The sequence below is a fragment of the Cervus elaphus genome, chromosome 27 (assembly GCF_910594005.1).
Source record: "Cervus elaphus chromosome 27, mCerEla1.1, whole genome shotgun sequence".
In the NCBI taxonomy this organism is placed as follows: Eukaryota; Metazoa; Chordata; class Mammalia; order Artiodactyla; family Cervidae; genus Cervus; species Cervus elaphus.
The window spans coordinates 28,958,627-28,973,911 of NC_057841.1; the positions used below are offsets into that span (position 1 = coordinate 28,958,627).

The 15,285-nt window shown below is 40.3% G+C and overlaps 1 protein-coding gene across 2 annotated transcripts in view; it reads left to right on the top strand.

The window, feature by feature from the left end:
- Nucleotides 1–7,301: 7,301 nt before the first annotated feature.
- The window catches only part of TRAPPC8 (trafficking protein particle complex subunit 8), an 85,450-nt gene continuing 77,466 nt past the window's right edge, over nt 7,302–15,285 (top strand). Inside the window, exons 1-2 of one of the 2 annotated variants that reach the window (XM_043888920.1) lie at nt 7,302–7,792; nt 14,436–14,630. In XM_043888920.1, the coding sequence (XP_043744855.1) occupies nt 7,636–7,792; nt 14,436–14,630 (352 nt within the window). In that variant the 5' untranslated portion in view covers nt 7,302–7,635. The remainder of the gene's footprint in view (nt 7,793–14,435; nt 14,631–15,285) is intronic. The other variant, XM_043888919.1, reaches the window with a different exon arrangement.

Sequence of the window (15,285 nt, forward strand, 5' to 3'; positions counted from 1 at the left end):
GATTTCCCTGGTAGTCCAGTGGCTAAGACTCCCACCTCCCAATACAGGAGGCTCAGGTCTGATCCCTGGTCAAGAAACCAGATCCCACATGCTATAATTAAGACCTGGCACAGCCAAATAATCAATTAATTAAAAATAAATAAGTAAATAAAACAGGAACTCAAGATGCAGTTTACCAGAGTACAAATCATAGCTCTTCTACTTTATGGTACTGTGGCCTGGGGAAATTTAGTTAACCTCTTTTGCCTGAGTTTCCTCATCTATAAAATGGAGACAATATTAGTAGTACTTACTTCACAGGGGTGTTATGAGGACTAACTAAATTGGGATATAGAAAATGCTTAAAATTGTACCAGCACATAATAAACATCAAGTAGTGTTATTATTGTTTGCATCTTTATTCCACCTGATTTATTTTGTGTGATGTAGAAAACTAATTGGATTTTTGTTCCATACAGATAACCAATTCTTGAAACACCGTTTATTGAACAATCTGTCCTTTCTGCATGTTTTTGTCAACGTTTCAAGTTGGTCTGTCCCACACCTCTCCATTCTATTCCATTGGCCTACCTGTATCCTCCTGACTCTTAAAAACTTTAATATACCTTGCTTGCTGTTCAGGAAAATTCCTCTACCTTTTAATTCATCTTCAAAATTATCAACTATTCTTACACCTTTGCTCTTAAGTATGAATTTTAGGTTTACCTTGTCAAATTCCATAAAATCTCTGTGGGTATTTTGACTGGATCTCTGGTTAAATTCTGGTGGAATTAAGTTTATGGTACCTCTGTCACTACCAATGACAGCATAACTGAAAGCTCCCCAAAATGTGTTTCCTCATACAATTGACTATCAGATAGGATTCTTGCACATATATGTCTAGTTGACAAAACCCACATCAAATGATGATGTCTTAGCTATAAGAGAAGGTGAAAACATGAGTTCTGCCTCCTATTTTGGGGAGGGCAACTGAAGAGGAGATGGAGAGTTACACAGATATGATAAAAGTGTGCTATATATTTAGCCCACTATAGAATTTCTAAATAAGTAGTTTTGTTCTTTTTGAAATCTTAAAAATTTATTTTTCTTGTCCAGCTGCTTTTGTAAGGACACTAGAAAATTACTGAATAGAAACAGTGATAATGAGACAAGATAATTCTTGTCTCATTCTGATTTTAAAGGGAATGAGTCTTACATTTAACCATTAAGTGTAATATTATGAATCTTTGTTACATAACCTTTAACTGATTAAGAGTTTCCTTTTTTTTTTAAATTTTATTTTATTTTATTTATTTATTTATTTTTATTAGTTGGAGGCTAATTACTTCACAACATTTCAGTGAAGAGTTTCCTTTTATCTAGCTATAATTGACATATAATAGTATATTACTTCTAGGTGTATAGGGTAATGATTCAGTATATATTGTGAAATGGTCACCACAAAAAGTCTAAAAAATGTCTATACATTTAAAAGTTGCTAAGAGAAGAAGTGTGAAAAGTTCTCATCATAGGAAGAAACTATTTTTGTTAACTACATTATGGTGATAGATATTACCTAGATGTTGCACATTTTTAACTGGATAATTTATCCTTTTTATTAAGTTATAGTAGTTCTTTACATATCCTAGGTTTTTCCCCTTGTATCTCTACACTTTGGGTATCCAAATCCCGTTTTTAGTCATATTTATATTTATCATATTTTCACCAAATCATTTTAGATATGTGATTTGCAAAAAACTTCTCCAATACTGTCAGCTGTCTTTTCACTTTCTTAACAGTGTCCTTTGAAGCACAGTTTTTAAAATTTGGTGATGTTCGGTTAGTATCTTTTTGTAGTTGTTTCTTCTGCTTTTGCTGTTATATCTAAGCAACCATTGCCTAACTCCAGGTTATGAAGATTCATGCCTATGTTTTCTTCTATTGGTTTTATGATTTTAGATGTCACATTTAGGTCTGAGTTAATTTTTGTGTATATGGTGTGACGTGGGGGTCAAACTTCATTCTTTTGCATGTAGATAACCAGTTGACCCAGCACCATTTGTTGAAAAGACTATTTTATTTTCCTTTAATTGTCTTGGTACCCTTCAAGAAAATCAATCGCCTTAAACATGAGGGCTTATTCTGGGACTCTCATTTCTATTCCATTGATCTATATGTCTATTCTTATGCCTATTATCATACAGTCTTGGTTACTGTAGCTTTGCGGTAAGTTTGTAATTAGCTGGTTTGAGTCCTTCAACTTTGTGTTTTAAAGATTATTTTGGCTATTCTGGCTCCCTTGAATTTTGACATACTTTACCATCAGCTTGCCAATTACCATAAAGAGGTCAGTTGGTAATTTGATATGAATCTACAGGACAATTCGAGGAGTGTTGATATCTTAATACTAAGTCTTTTGATCCATGAACATATCATTTCATGTGTTCAGGTCTTTAATTTCTTTCAAACTGCAAATATTTTTTTAACATGCAAGTTAGCTGACAAGTATTCACACATGGCTTTTGGGAACTGCTTAGCAGCTGTAACTATTCCTTTTATTTTTATGTAAAATCATTTTAATGTGTTGAAATTAAAAGCACAAAGATGTATAAAACAATATCTGTTGCATTAAATAATTTCTGAAATAAGGAAGGGCAAATAAGTAAAAATCTTTTAGTTAATATATAAACTGGGGAAGTATAATGAAACATGTTTGAGACTGAAAGGAAACTGGGAAGCTTTTTCCATCTCTGTGCTTAACTAACCATATGACCTTGGGGAAATTATATCTCTAAGATTGTTTCTTCACATTTAAAATGATATTGTGATTTTTCCTAAATAGAAAGTCATGGGTCTATTAAACCAATCTATAACATAGCATGCAAATTATTTTTAGCCTAAATCTTGAGGATTAATGTTTATAGAATTGTTTGAAGTTGAGACCTTCAACATCCCCACCCACTGCTTCCCTCACTTATAGTTTTCTTATCCAAATCCAGTTGCTTTCGGAAGTATTTACCCATGATTTAATACCAAGTACTACTATTATTCCCTATCTTAGAAGCCTAAAGGAAAAAATATGTATAAAAGATTTTTACTTGCTGCAGATTAAATTAAAGGAGGATTTATATGGGGCTTAAATACCTATAATAAGTATAAAATAGAATTATGAGCAATACTGTGGCTATGATTCATCATTAAAATAACCAGGAAATGGATGCCATCTGTTTTAGTCAGAATGTTAATGATAATAAGCCGACTTAAAACATCCAGTACAGTAAATAAGATAACAAGTGTGGGCCAATATGAGGACTATATATTTAAACCTCTCTTTTTTTACTGTTTGAAAGTATCCTAGCATAAAAATTTTAAGAAACTTTTTAAAAAAGTAAAGTATCTTTAATATTGTGTTAGTTTCAGGTATACAACATAGTGATTCAGGATTTTGCAGATTGTATTTCTTTATAAGTTATTACAAAATATTGGGTATAACTCCTTATGTATACAGTAAATCTTTGTTGCTTATCTGTTACACAGAGCAGTTTGTATCTGTTAGTCCCATACTCCTAATGTTCCTCCTTTTCCCCACCTTGATAGCAGTGTGTTTTCTATGTCTGAGTCTGTTTTTGTTATACATCCATTTTTTTTAGACTCCACAAAAGCTAGGAAACTTTTAATGCACCACTTTTCTTAGCATCCCTGGACCTCCAGTTATCTCCCATGTGAGATCCATGTATTCAGGAATTGTTGTTTTAGTGGCTAATTAGAACCAGTTTTTTAATTGGCTTTTGAAGCCAATACTCAATAGCACCATCTACTGTTAATACGGTGGAATTTAATAATAGTGAAAAGATCTTCACATTGGAATGAATACAAGAAATCATCTAGTCCCAACTTCATAAGCTCACAGATAAAGAATGTGAGGCGCAGAAAAGACACGTAACTTGTTAAAAGTCACAGATTTACTGCTAAAACTGTATTGCAAGGTATTGCAAGTTAAAATTTCTGTAGGTGCTTTCAAAGTAAGGAAACACGTGGAAAAGCAATTTATCCTAGCGATCAAGTCTCTGAGGTTAAGAACCGAGCTGGTTCTGCTCCAGTGTTATCTTAGGGCAAGTTAATTAACTTCTCTGTGCTTTAGGTGCTATATGTGGTAACTGGCTACCCATGTGCTTCTCAGGGTTTGTGTAAGAAGAAGTATCAGTCAGTACACGTAAAGTGCTATGCTTGATTATGGTGATCGACAATGGCGGTATGACTTTTATGCACGAGTGGTGGAGCTACCTTCAAGTCCAGGCCTCTCTGATTTCAGTGTCCATGTTTTTGACCACAGCAGATATCAGAAGAGACTGGCATTATCTTACACGCAAAATAATTCACAGGCATTTGATAACACAGTATTTCAAAATATAAGCCTACTGGCATAGCATGTTTTATGGGATTCTTTGATTTTGGGAGTCTAGGAAGTTGGGTCTCATCTTCAATACTTGGAAAAGAGATCCTTAGTTGTTTGTGTTATCATTTGGCCCAGCAAGCTTCCTCTCTTTTAGTGATAGATCTTATTATCCTCTTTTCCTTGAGGGTTCTGTAGAGAGTAAATGGTTCAGAGAACAAGTGATGTAAAAAGGGTCAATGTCCAGAGAAGTCAGAGAAACAAGAGATATGTGATATCTTAGAAATCAGGCAAATACATCCTGTGGGGTACCTCATTCCTAATAAAGTGGGAAGGAGAACCTTGCCCTGTCATCCCACTTTCATTCTCTTCATTTAGCAACAGAACTCTCAAGCCTATACTTTCTAGTCTCCTCTGGAGACACTAGAGCCAGTGATGTGAGAGTGAAATTGCTGGATGCCATTTTTAAATTTGATCTGAAACCATTAGTCATTTACTTTTCCATTCTCTTTTCCCCATTCCTGTAGGCTGAAATGCAAATATGGCAGTGACTCAGCTTTAATCTATAGAGAAAGAAAATACCTTAGAAGATGAAGATGTGAGGTAGTTTAGAATAGACTAAGAAATAGATTTTAACAGTGCAGTCACTCATTGGAAACTGTGCATGTGGTGTTAAGATAGTAAATTCAATGCATAAGCCAACAATCCATTTATGCTTAGACATAAAGAGGAATGACATACTGATTCATGCTACCTTATGGATGAGCCTTGAACATTACTCAAAGTGAAAAAAATCAGACACTGAAGGCCATGTATTGTATGATTCAATTTATGTGAAATGTTCAGAATAGGTAAATCCACAGAGACAGAAAGCAGATGAGTGATTGCAGGGGCTAGAGGGGTGCTCTAGGGACTTCTCTGGTAGCTCAGACCATAAGCAGTCAGCCTGCAATGTGGGAGACCCAGGTTCAATTCCTGGGTTGGGAAGATGCCCTGTAGAAGGAAATGGCAACCCACTCCAGTATTCTTGCCTGGAAAAACCCCATGGCTGGAAGCGCCTGGCGGGCTACAGTCCACAGGGTTGCAAACAGTTGCTCACAACTGAGTGACTTCACTTTAGAGCGGTATTGGGGTACAGAGTGACTGCTAGTGGGCACCAGGCTTCTTTGGGGGGGGTGATGAAAGTGGTCCAGGATTACTAGTAATGATTGTGCCCCTTTCTGAATACAGTAAAAACCACTAAACTGTACATTTTAAAGGAGTGAATTTTATGATATGTGAAGTCTATCTCCAAATATCCATTTGGAGTAAATTACACTTGAGAGTTCTTCTCCCAGAGTCTAATACAGTTAGTTTACCTCCAATGTAAAAAACAAGTTGCCTTCTTAACTTCTGAGTTGAGAACTAAAGTATCATGCTTGCACTGAGGCGCCCTGTTACAAATAATGTATAACTTGAATCACCTGCAGTTACATAAGATTCTCACATAAAGCGTAAGGGACATATCAAAAGTATTCAAAAGGGAATATGTATACTCCAGGGGATAAAAGATAACTTTCCAAGAGGTTCTCAGGCACAGATGGTTCTAAGAAAATGAATTTCCAGATCTTCAACTTGCACGTATTATCGTTTCTAGACTGGTCTGTGGCTCAGTTGCCATGTCATTAAGTCCTATTGACCTTTCCTACCTCCCAGTTTTCAATTTATAGGAGAAAGGCATACTCACCTGTCATGAATTCTTACCATGGTGGAAACTTCAGGGTGCCAAACAATCCGACAGTTTGAGATACTCTTGTTTGGGGAATGTGCTTATTCGCTCAGTCACGTCTGACTCTATGCGACCCCATGGACTGTAGCCTGCCAGCATCCTCTGTCCAACCGGTCTCCTGTGTCTCCTGCATTGCAGGTGGATTCTTCACCCATTAAGCCATCAGGGAAGCCCCCTTGCTTGAAGCCTCCTTTAAACCAAGGACCATAAAGCCACGATACGGCGTTGCATTTTTCCCTGTCTTGTATTTTTGACATACAATTCAGAATAAGTCCAATCAGTTGAATATTTTAGTAAAATTCCTTTCATTCACTTATACACGTTTAGAAGAAAAATCTACAAAAATGAAAGCTAGGAAGAGAAGAAGCCAAATCAGGTCTTCATTCGGTACATGATTACTGGCTTCCCACACCCCCATCCCTAGGAAGTTAATTTCTCCAGCAGAGTGTGAAAAGGAAGCGCCCGAGGATGAAGGGGTCGGGGGGCAAGGCTTTCCCTGAGACCAACGAAAAAGCAGGAGTTTCTCCTACACTCGGGTTAACTGCCACATATTTATGTGCCACAACGGCACATATTTATGCCCGCTGGTTGAGTCCACCTTCGTAGCAGCCCCTTCTAAAAGCATGGTTGTGTTCAAACGGTACGTAGGCGGTTTAAGCCGGCACCAGAGAAACCTCCAAGAATCCGGCCGGCAGCTAGCTCTCTACGGTGAGCAGGTGCCCCTAATCATTCCAGCAGAAGCGTGGGAAAGGCGGGGCGAGCCGGCCGGAAGTTGCGAGAACAGCCACACAAGGTTTGTCCACTGTTTCCAGGGAGGACCAAGTCGGCGTGGAAGGCGAATGGGCACCTCCCCAACTGTGACAGCGCCGACCACCAGCGTCATCCTATCTACTCCCTCGTCACACCTCGCTGATCTTTTACGCGCTGAGAGAACCAGGCCGAACGTCGCGCGGCTCCCCGCCTGGCTCCGCCCACCACGCTCGTAGCCCCGCCCCAGACCCGCCCAACAGGAGGTCCACCTATCGCACTTCCGGCATCAGCCGGCCGACCAGCCTCTTTCCCTCTTCCAGGCTCTCTTCTCCCGCCCCTATCGACTTTAACAGTGTCACGTGAGGGGCGAGCGCGGGGGCTGCCGGGATAAGTACGCCGGTGGGTCAGGGTTCGGCCTCAATATGGCGGTCCCAGTCTGGCAGTGACCAAGGCTTTGCTGTCGAGAGGACTAACTGGCGACTGCCGGCGTCTCCACCTATCAGGGTGGAATGCGAGGACGCCGGGGCGAGCGCTGAGGAGCGGCGGTGACGGGGAGGGGTCGGTGGCGGGTGCTCCGGGAGCCAAGGCGGCAGCGTCTGTTCGTTCTATTGGTCTCAAGGCTTCAGCGCCCGGCCCCGCCCGGCCGGGCCAGGCCGGCGGGCGGCGGCGGTAGCTGCTGCAGCCGCAGGATCAGCCTCCGAGGGTGGGCCGGAGGGCGGACGCCGCCGCTGCCTCTGCCGCGGTGATGGCCCAGTGTGTACAATCAGTGCAGGAGCTCATCCCGGACTCCTTCGTCCCCTGTGTGGCCGCGCTGTGTAGCGACGAAGCCGAGCGGCTTACTCGTCTCAATCACCTTAGCTTCGCGGAGTTGCTTAAGCCCTTTTCTCGCCTCACTTCGGAGGGTATGTGGTCTCCCCTTTGCACTGAGCTCCCGCAAAGCCGGGGTCGGGAGAGGGAAGTCGGGAGCCGGCGGGGAAGAGAAGGGCGGTGTTTACATCTCGGAGCCGGGAGAGTGGCGTCGGGCTGGGGCCCCGCGGTGTCTTTAGTGGCCGTAGGAGGCGGTTCCGTAAAAGAGATGGTCAAGACAGCAGCGTGGTTCTGACCTACAGTTTTTCGGGCACTTCCCGGACAAACCAGACTGTTGGGCAATTAAAGAAAAACGTGAGCCGCGGAGAAGGGCATTGAGCCTGTTCTCAAGGGCCGTAGGGAGGGAATTAGGAAGTTGCAAGGCAGGTCAGCCTTAGAAGATGCTCGCTGTTAGACCAGTGAGGTCTTAGTAAAGAAGACGAATCGTCTTCCCCTGGGAGTTAAACTGGGTTTTCAAAGTTGCCTTAAGTATTATATTCTTTAGCAGTGAGGCGTATCCCTTTCAAGACTTCCGTTTACTTTACTTTTTTTCTTTTGAAAACATCTCTCTAGGTATCCAGAATTTTACTTTACCCCTCAAGCAAATAAAAAGTATTATAAAAGTAGTGAAACTTGCAACAGCCTTTTTTTTTGCCTGATGGATGAGGAAATAAGGACAAGTTGTAGTTATAATAATTTAATCGAGTTAGTTGCAGTTATATAGATCTATAGGGATGGAAAAGTCCTGAAGTTTGTGGGGGTTTTTTTTTCCGGATAAAAGTTTAATCAACAGGAGAAATATCTTTTATTGAAGAGTTGCCTGTTTTCTCCAGCTTTAGATTCTTTATTAGGGAAAAGTAAGCGTAATAGTAGTCTAGTGTGGTTTAATCAATATCTTTACCTGTACTTTGCAAACAGAACATTGAAAAATACGGGTAAGATTTTCTGTTAAAGACTTTAAAAAGGTTCTATAATAAAGGTTGTCAAGACAACGACCATGATGTTTATTTGGTTATGATGACTTCTTCACACACACAAATGCTGTGCCGTAAGTTTTATGTATTTACAGGCCACACGTATGTATTCTTTGGGAGAATACTTCCATTATAAGTTCACTTTTGTATTTAAAAGAGACAAGGAGCTATCCAAAATAAAACAGGTTGAGAACTCTTGAATTTCCTTCAGCCTGTACCTTAGCCATCCATCTCATCTCCTGCAGTATTTTTTACTAACTAAACAAAAATGACAAAGTGCTCTACATTCTTAAATTCTTAAAAAACAAAACAGGGGAGCAAATTTGCCTATGATTGGAGTGCTCTTTCCTGCTGTGTTAATAAAGAATAGTAGCTAACTGATGTATATACTTAGCGTTTCTCTTTTAGTCCGTCTTGAGTCCTATGAGAAAGGTACTGTTAACACCATTTTAACTTTGAGGACATCCAGGCATGCAGATACTAACTTGGTCAGTCTTAGACAGGTGGGAAAGATTTAAAAACAGGCAGTGTGATTCAAGACAAGGTGTTCTTAGGAAAATCATCTTATCTCCTGGCAGTGTTTAGAATTACTTATTCACAGGCAGGAGCAGTACCTTCCAGTAGTAACAATGTGACTAGCATGCATAACTTGAAGTTGCTTTGTAGTCACATTGTAAAAAGATGAAAAGAAATTGGTAAAGGAGATTAAATAATATCTTACTTAATCCAATATTTTCAAACTTGTCATTTCAACAGATAATAAGTATACAAAAACTTAATGAGATATTTTGCATTCATTTTTTATTGCTAAGTCTTTGAAAGTTGATGGGCATCTTACACTTATATCAACACCTAAGTTTGGACTAGATATATTTGAAGTGCTCGGTAGACACTTGGGCCTGTTGCCTTCTGTATTGGACAGTGCAGTGAATAGAGGCTGAAATCTTTACTCTTTTCCTTGTGTAGACTGCAAAAGATTTAGGGATGGAGTATAATGAGATGGACTTGAATAGGTAGGTGTTGGTGGACTGGAAGAGGATGAGCATTCCCTTTTGAGAACAGAAATGAGGTTAGAATGGTAGGGACTAAGGTAGAAATGATAATTGAGTGGTTGGGGAACAGTGGGAAAACTCCCTTTTTAGTACCAGATAGTAAGGGAAAAGGCCTAGATAAGAAAGGATCTTGAATTCTGGGAAAGGAATTTTTGATTTCCTATCTTGTGGGTATGTGATAGTTAAAAGATTTCTTGAGCAAGGGCATGGAGTTTGGGGGAGTTGTGTGGTTCGTAAGCAACTGAGGTTTTATTTTTTAATACAGTAAAGTTTTATGTGTTGCATAAAGTTAAAAGATATTATTTTTCAAAATACATTCTGTAGAACACCAGTTATGTATGTTTCCTGAAAAAATTTTGTGGTCATGCTTAAAAAGCATGTATTTGGGAGAATTAGTGTCATTTAGTGTATTAAGAGCTCTGGGAACACCTACTGTCAAGAGACCTTTTAAAAGTGTAATCTAGTTTCCCAAATTTATTTGAACATGAAGTTGACTTTTTAGAAACATTTGTCTTGAGCAGCCAGTAGTCTGTGGGCAGCACATACTGGGGAATGTTGCTTCAAGGAGCTATACGTGGTAGTCTATAAAAGTAAGGCAGTGGTGGAGCTGAATTTCACCCTGAAATTGAGATGTTATATGCTATATAAAGTCACCTTTTGTGACGTTATAATCTTAATAAAGCCTTAATTATTTAATTTTGAAGCTTTTGGATTTTTGTGCATGAATTAAGAGCTTTTGTCAGTCACTTTTAATTCTTGCCTTTCTCTTTATTAAGCTGGGTTTGTGCTACTCCAGTGTATTACATATCAATTGTTATGTAATAAATTGCCCTGAAACTTAGCACCTTAAAACAAAGTGTTTTTAAAAATTAATTTTATTTGCTTGTTTTTGGCTGTGGTGGGTCTTGGTTGCTGTGCGGGCTTTTCTCTAGTTGTGGCTGGGGGCTACTGCTGTTCCAGCGCAGGCTTCAATAGTCGTGGCTCCTGGGCTCTCAGGCACACGCTCAACAGTTGTGGCACACCGGCCCAGCTACTCTGTGGCACGTGAGATCTTCCTGGATTAGGGATCGAACCCGTGTCTCCTGCACTGGCAGGCAGATTCTTTACCACTGAGCCACCAGGGAAGCCCCCAAAGCATCTTGTGCCTCTCAGTTTCTCAGGGGTCTGGGAGTGGCTGAGCTGGACTATTGTCTCTTGAGGTTGCCCTGGAGCTGTCCGCAGGGGCTGTGGTCATCTAGGGCTGGGGGATCCACTTGCAGGCTCACTCCTACAGTTGTCGTTTCACTTCTTCACTGGGTGTTGGCCTGAGACCCCAGTTCTCTGCCATATGGGCCTCTCCAGAGGTTCCTTGAGTGTCCCTATGACCTGGCAGTAAGTTTCTCCTAGAGGGAGTGATGAGAGAGAGAACCCAAGATGGAAGCCATACTCTTAAAACCTTATCACAGTAGTTTTTGCTGTGTTCCAGTGGTCATACATGGGCTTCCCAGGAGGCTCTAGTAACATATCCACCTGCAGTGCAGGAAACATGGATTTGATCCCTGGGTCAGGAAGATCCTCTGGAGAAGGAAAAGGCAACCCACTCCAGTATTCTTGCCTGAAAAATCCCATGGGCTGCAGAGCCTGGTAGGCTACAGTCCATGGGATCCCAAAAGAGTCAGACATGACTTAGCGACTAAACAACAAGAACATTGGTCACACATATCCATCCTGGGATGTGGGAGAGCATATACTGGGAAATATCGGGATCATCAGGTGCCGTTTCAGAGGCTGGCTGCCACACATTGACTCATTTCTGGTTTATTGATAAGATTACCCAACAACTAATGACCCATTCTGAATATAGGACACAACTCTTAGTAGAATAATTTTTTTGTGTTAACACTTAAGAATACCAGAGTCAACTTAAAATTTTGAGAGAGGTTTAATATACATAATGGTTGCTTATGTTATTTGACAGTTATGGATCAACTTCAAGGAAACTGCTTGTATCCTAAAAATATCAGAAATGTATCATAGTATTTTGATGTTTTTTGGTTTCTCTATTTCATAGACCAGCTGAGAAGTTTAATTAGGGAGCTTGAGTATGTTTATTTAAATCATTTAGAAAATGAGCAATTACAGATGAGTGCAGAGAATGCAAGAAGCATCTAGCTCCCTACTACCTAGAGCCAGCAAATCTTGTCATATTTGCTTTGTATCTTTTTCTTTGCTTTAAGAAACGAAGTTGAATTCACCTTTTACCCTTCCTTAGTCCCATTTCTTTCCTGCTTTTACCATAGGTAATCATTATAATGGAATTTGTGTGTATACTTTCTGTACATATATTTAGTTTTACAAGTACACATATTCATGTCATTTAGTATTTTTAAAAGCTTTTTGTCTTATATTTTTTAATTGAAAATTTAGACATCAGCTGAGAGAACACGTTGGAAATTTAGGAAGAGAGTTTTAATGGATAACTGGTAACTTTATTTAAAAATGGTAACTTTATTTAAAACATAGGCGGACCTGAACTTAAATGTTTATTATAAAGCATTTCCTATTAGGAGAAAATGTCATTTTTTTAGTGGGTAGGTACGCAAAGTCAGTTTTCTAAGAATTGCCTTGTATTGGTATATGATGATTCATGACATACTTGAAATAGAGGATATTATATGTGCTGCCACCATCCTAACTACCTACTCATGTGTTAGGCCTGTGCTGAGTGCTTTATACTTACTATGTCTTCTAACAATATCTCATCTAAATCTTAAAATAACCCTGTGAAGTAGGTTATTTCCTTCATATGTTATAGGTGAAGAAAAAAATGAAGCATGGAAAAGGTTAAAAGTTGTTTAGGATAACCCAGTTAAAAGTAGTGGGTTAGTATTTCAAGTAAAGTCTGACTCCAGGATTTGGGTCCTTAATCTGTATAATGGACTGCTTCTAGTGCTACCATGGAAGCTAATCATCTTGTCTGATAATGAGAAAAAAATATACTTACATTTCCTCCTGTGCACCTTGGGCCCTATCTTACTACAGTTGCCTGAGAACCTCTTGCCCGGCCTTGAAGCTCTGAGCCCTGGTTATAAATAATCTAGACTGAGACAAGGCCTGTAGTAGGGAGGAGACTAGAGGTATTTATTAGGTTGGGAGAAGGATTATGGTTATTGATTTTTGTTTTCTTCCTTTTTACTAGACTTTGTTTTTTAGAGCAGTATTAGATTCACATCAGAATTGAGCAGAAAATACAGAGTTCTCATATACCTCCTGTTACGTATACACCATCACCTACTATCAGCATCCCACACTAGAGTGGGCATTGATCTTTATGATAGTACAACAGGGGCTGAGCATTCAGGCATCACTGTCAGGGACCCAGAGGAACCCCGCGTGCAGCATTCAATGCCTTTTCTCCCCTTTACTATTTTCAGTTTTGATACCATAGATCTCACACTGCCCTGGACCAGCCTTAGGGAAAGTGAGAATCAGAGATTTGGTATGGATGGTGGTTGGGCTTCCCAGGTGGCTCGATGGCACAGAATCTGCCTGCCAAGCAGGAGATGGGGGGGTTTGATCTCTGGGTTGGAAAGATCCCCTGGAGAAGGAAATGGCAACCCACTCCAGTGTTCTTGCCTAGAGAATCCCAGGGACGGAGGAGCCTGGGGGGCTGCCGTCTGTGGGATCCCACAGAGTCGGACGTGACTGAAGCGACGAAGCAGCAGCTAGTGTTCTTGCCTGGAAAATTCCATGGACAGAGGAGCCTGGCCAGCTACAGTCCAGGGGGTCACAAAGAGTCAGACACAACTTGGCGACTGAACCACCACCACCACCACATGGATGGTGGTTATGTGCTGCGTGGTCAATCGCTTCAGTTGTGTCCAGCTGTGACCCTATAGCGGAGAAGGCAATGGCACCCCACTCCAGTACTCTTGCCTGGAAAATCCCATGGATGGAGGAGCCTGGTAGGCTGCAGTCCATGGGGTCGTGAAGAGTCGGACATGACTGAGCGACTTCACTTTCACTTGTCACTTTTATGCATTGGAGAAGGAAATGGCAACCCACTCCAGTGTTCTTGCCTGGAGAATCCCAGGGATGGGGTCGCACAGAGTCAGACACGACTGAAGTGACTTAGCAGTTAGCAGTGACCCTATAGACTGTTGCCCACCAGGCTCCTCTGTCTATGGGGATTCTCCAGGCATGAACACTGGAATGGGTTGCCATGCCCTCCTCCAGGGGATCTTCTCAACCCAGGATTGAACCCACATCTCTTATGTCTCCTGCATTGGCAGGAGTTCTTTACCTGCTAGTGTGTTCTTTACCACTAGCCACCTGAGAAGTCCTCCCTGGCAATTCCAAAGGTAAGAGAAAGGAAAAGACCTATGGTAGAGTAGCTGTGAGCAGTAGCGTTACCGGAGAGGAAGGTTAGACTGTCTAGCTAAGCCCTTTGGTGTGTAATGGAATGTTGTTGTTCAGTTGCTAAGTCCTGTCCAACTCTTTGGGACCCTGTGGACTGCAGCACACTATAAGTCAGTTGTATTTTGGAAGACTGTTACACTTGGCATGTCTGGTTTCCAAATTGAGCATCCTTTGTAAATCATTAACCCAGTTTTTTTCTTTTTAATTGTTGTTATAATCGTTGGCTTGTTATCCTTTGTGTAGAATTAATTTCAAGTGTTTTTTTCTTTTTTAAGTTCATATGAGAGATCCCAATAATCAGCTTCACATAATTAAAAACTTGAAGATAGCTGTAAGCAACATTACCACCCAACCACCTCAGCCTGGAGCCATTCGGAAACTCTTGAATGATGTGGTTTCTGGCAGTCAGCCTGCAGAAGGATTAGTAGCTAATGTGATAACGGCAGGAGATTATGACCTCAACCTCAGTGGTATGTAATAAGGTTTATTATTATTTTTTAAATGATATTTCTTTTGTTAGAAAAGGTAATTCTGTAACTTGGAAATCATTCAACATACACTTAAGTACTTGCTGAGTGCTTGAGCCTGAGAATACGATGTGGAAGACAGGTCCTTGCTTTTTAGGAGATTACAGTCAAGTAAGCAGGCAGCCATTCAAATAACTACGAAATACATGATTTTACTTTTTCATAATGAAAAATTTTTTTGTAGTTCTACTTGTAAATGCCTAGAATATGTGCATAATATTTCTTAAAGAAACAACAGTAGACAAAAAAACCTATTCTTTTGTGATATTAGTAATACAGTGATTATGTAAAAGCATTAAGTTTATTGTCTTTTATCTTGCTTAGTGTTAAATGGAGGAAATGTTTATAGTATATAAATAAATACTTATCCTAATCTGATGTGACTGGTAAATGTTTTCATAATAAAATTTGTAGGTGAAACTATGTGATAATATGTAAAGTCAGTTAGCAGTATTTGGTGTGACTCTTTGCCAATGTGGAAAAGACTTGATGGGGGGACACGGGATAGATTTTTAGAGGGAAAGATGAAAAGTACATCATCTAGGAATTTTCTGGTGGTCCAGTGGTTAGGACTCCAAGCTTCCACTGCAGAGAAGCA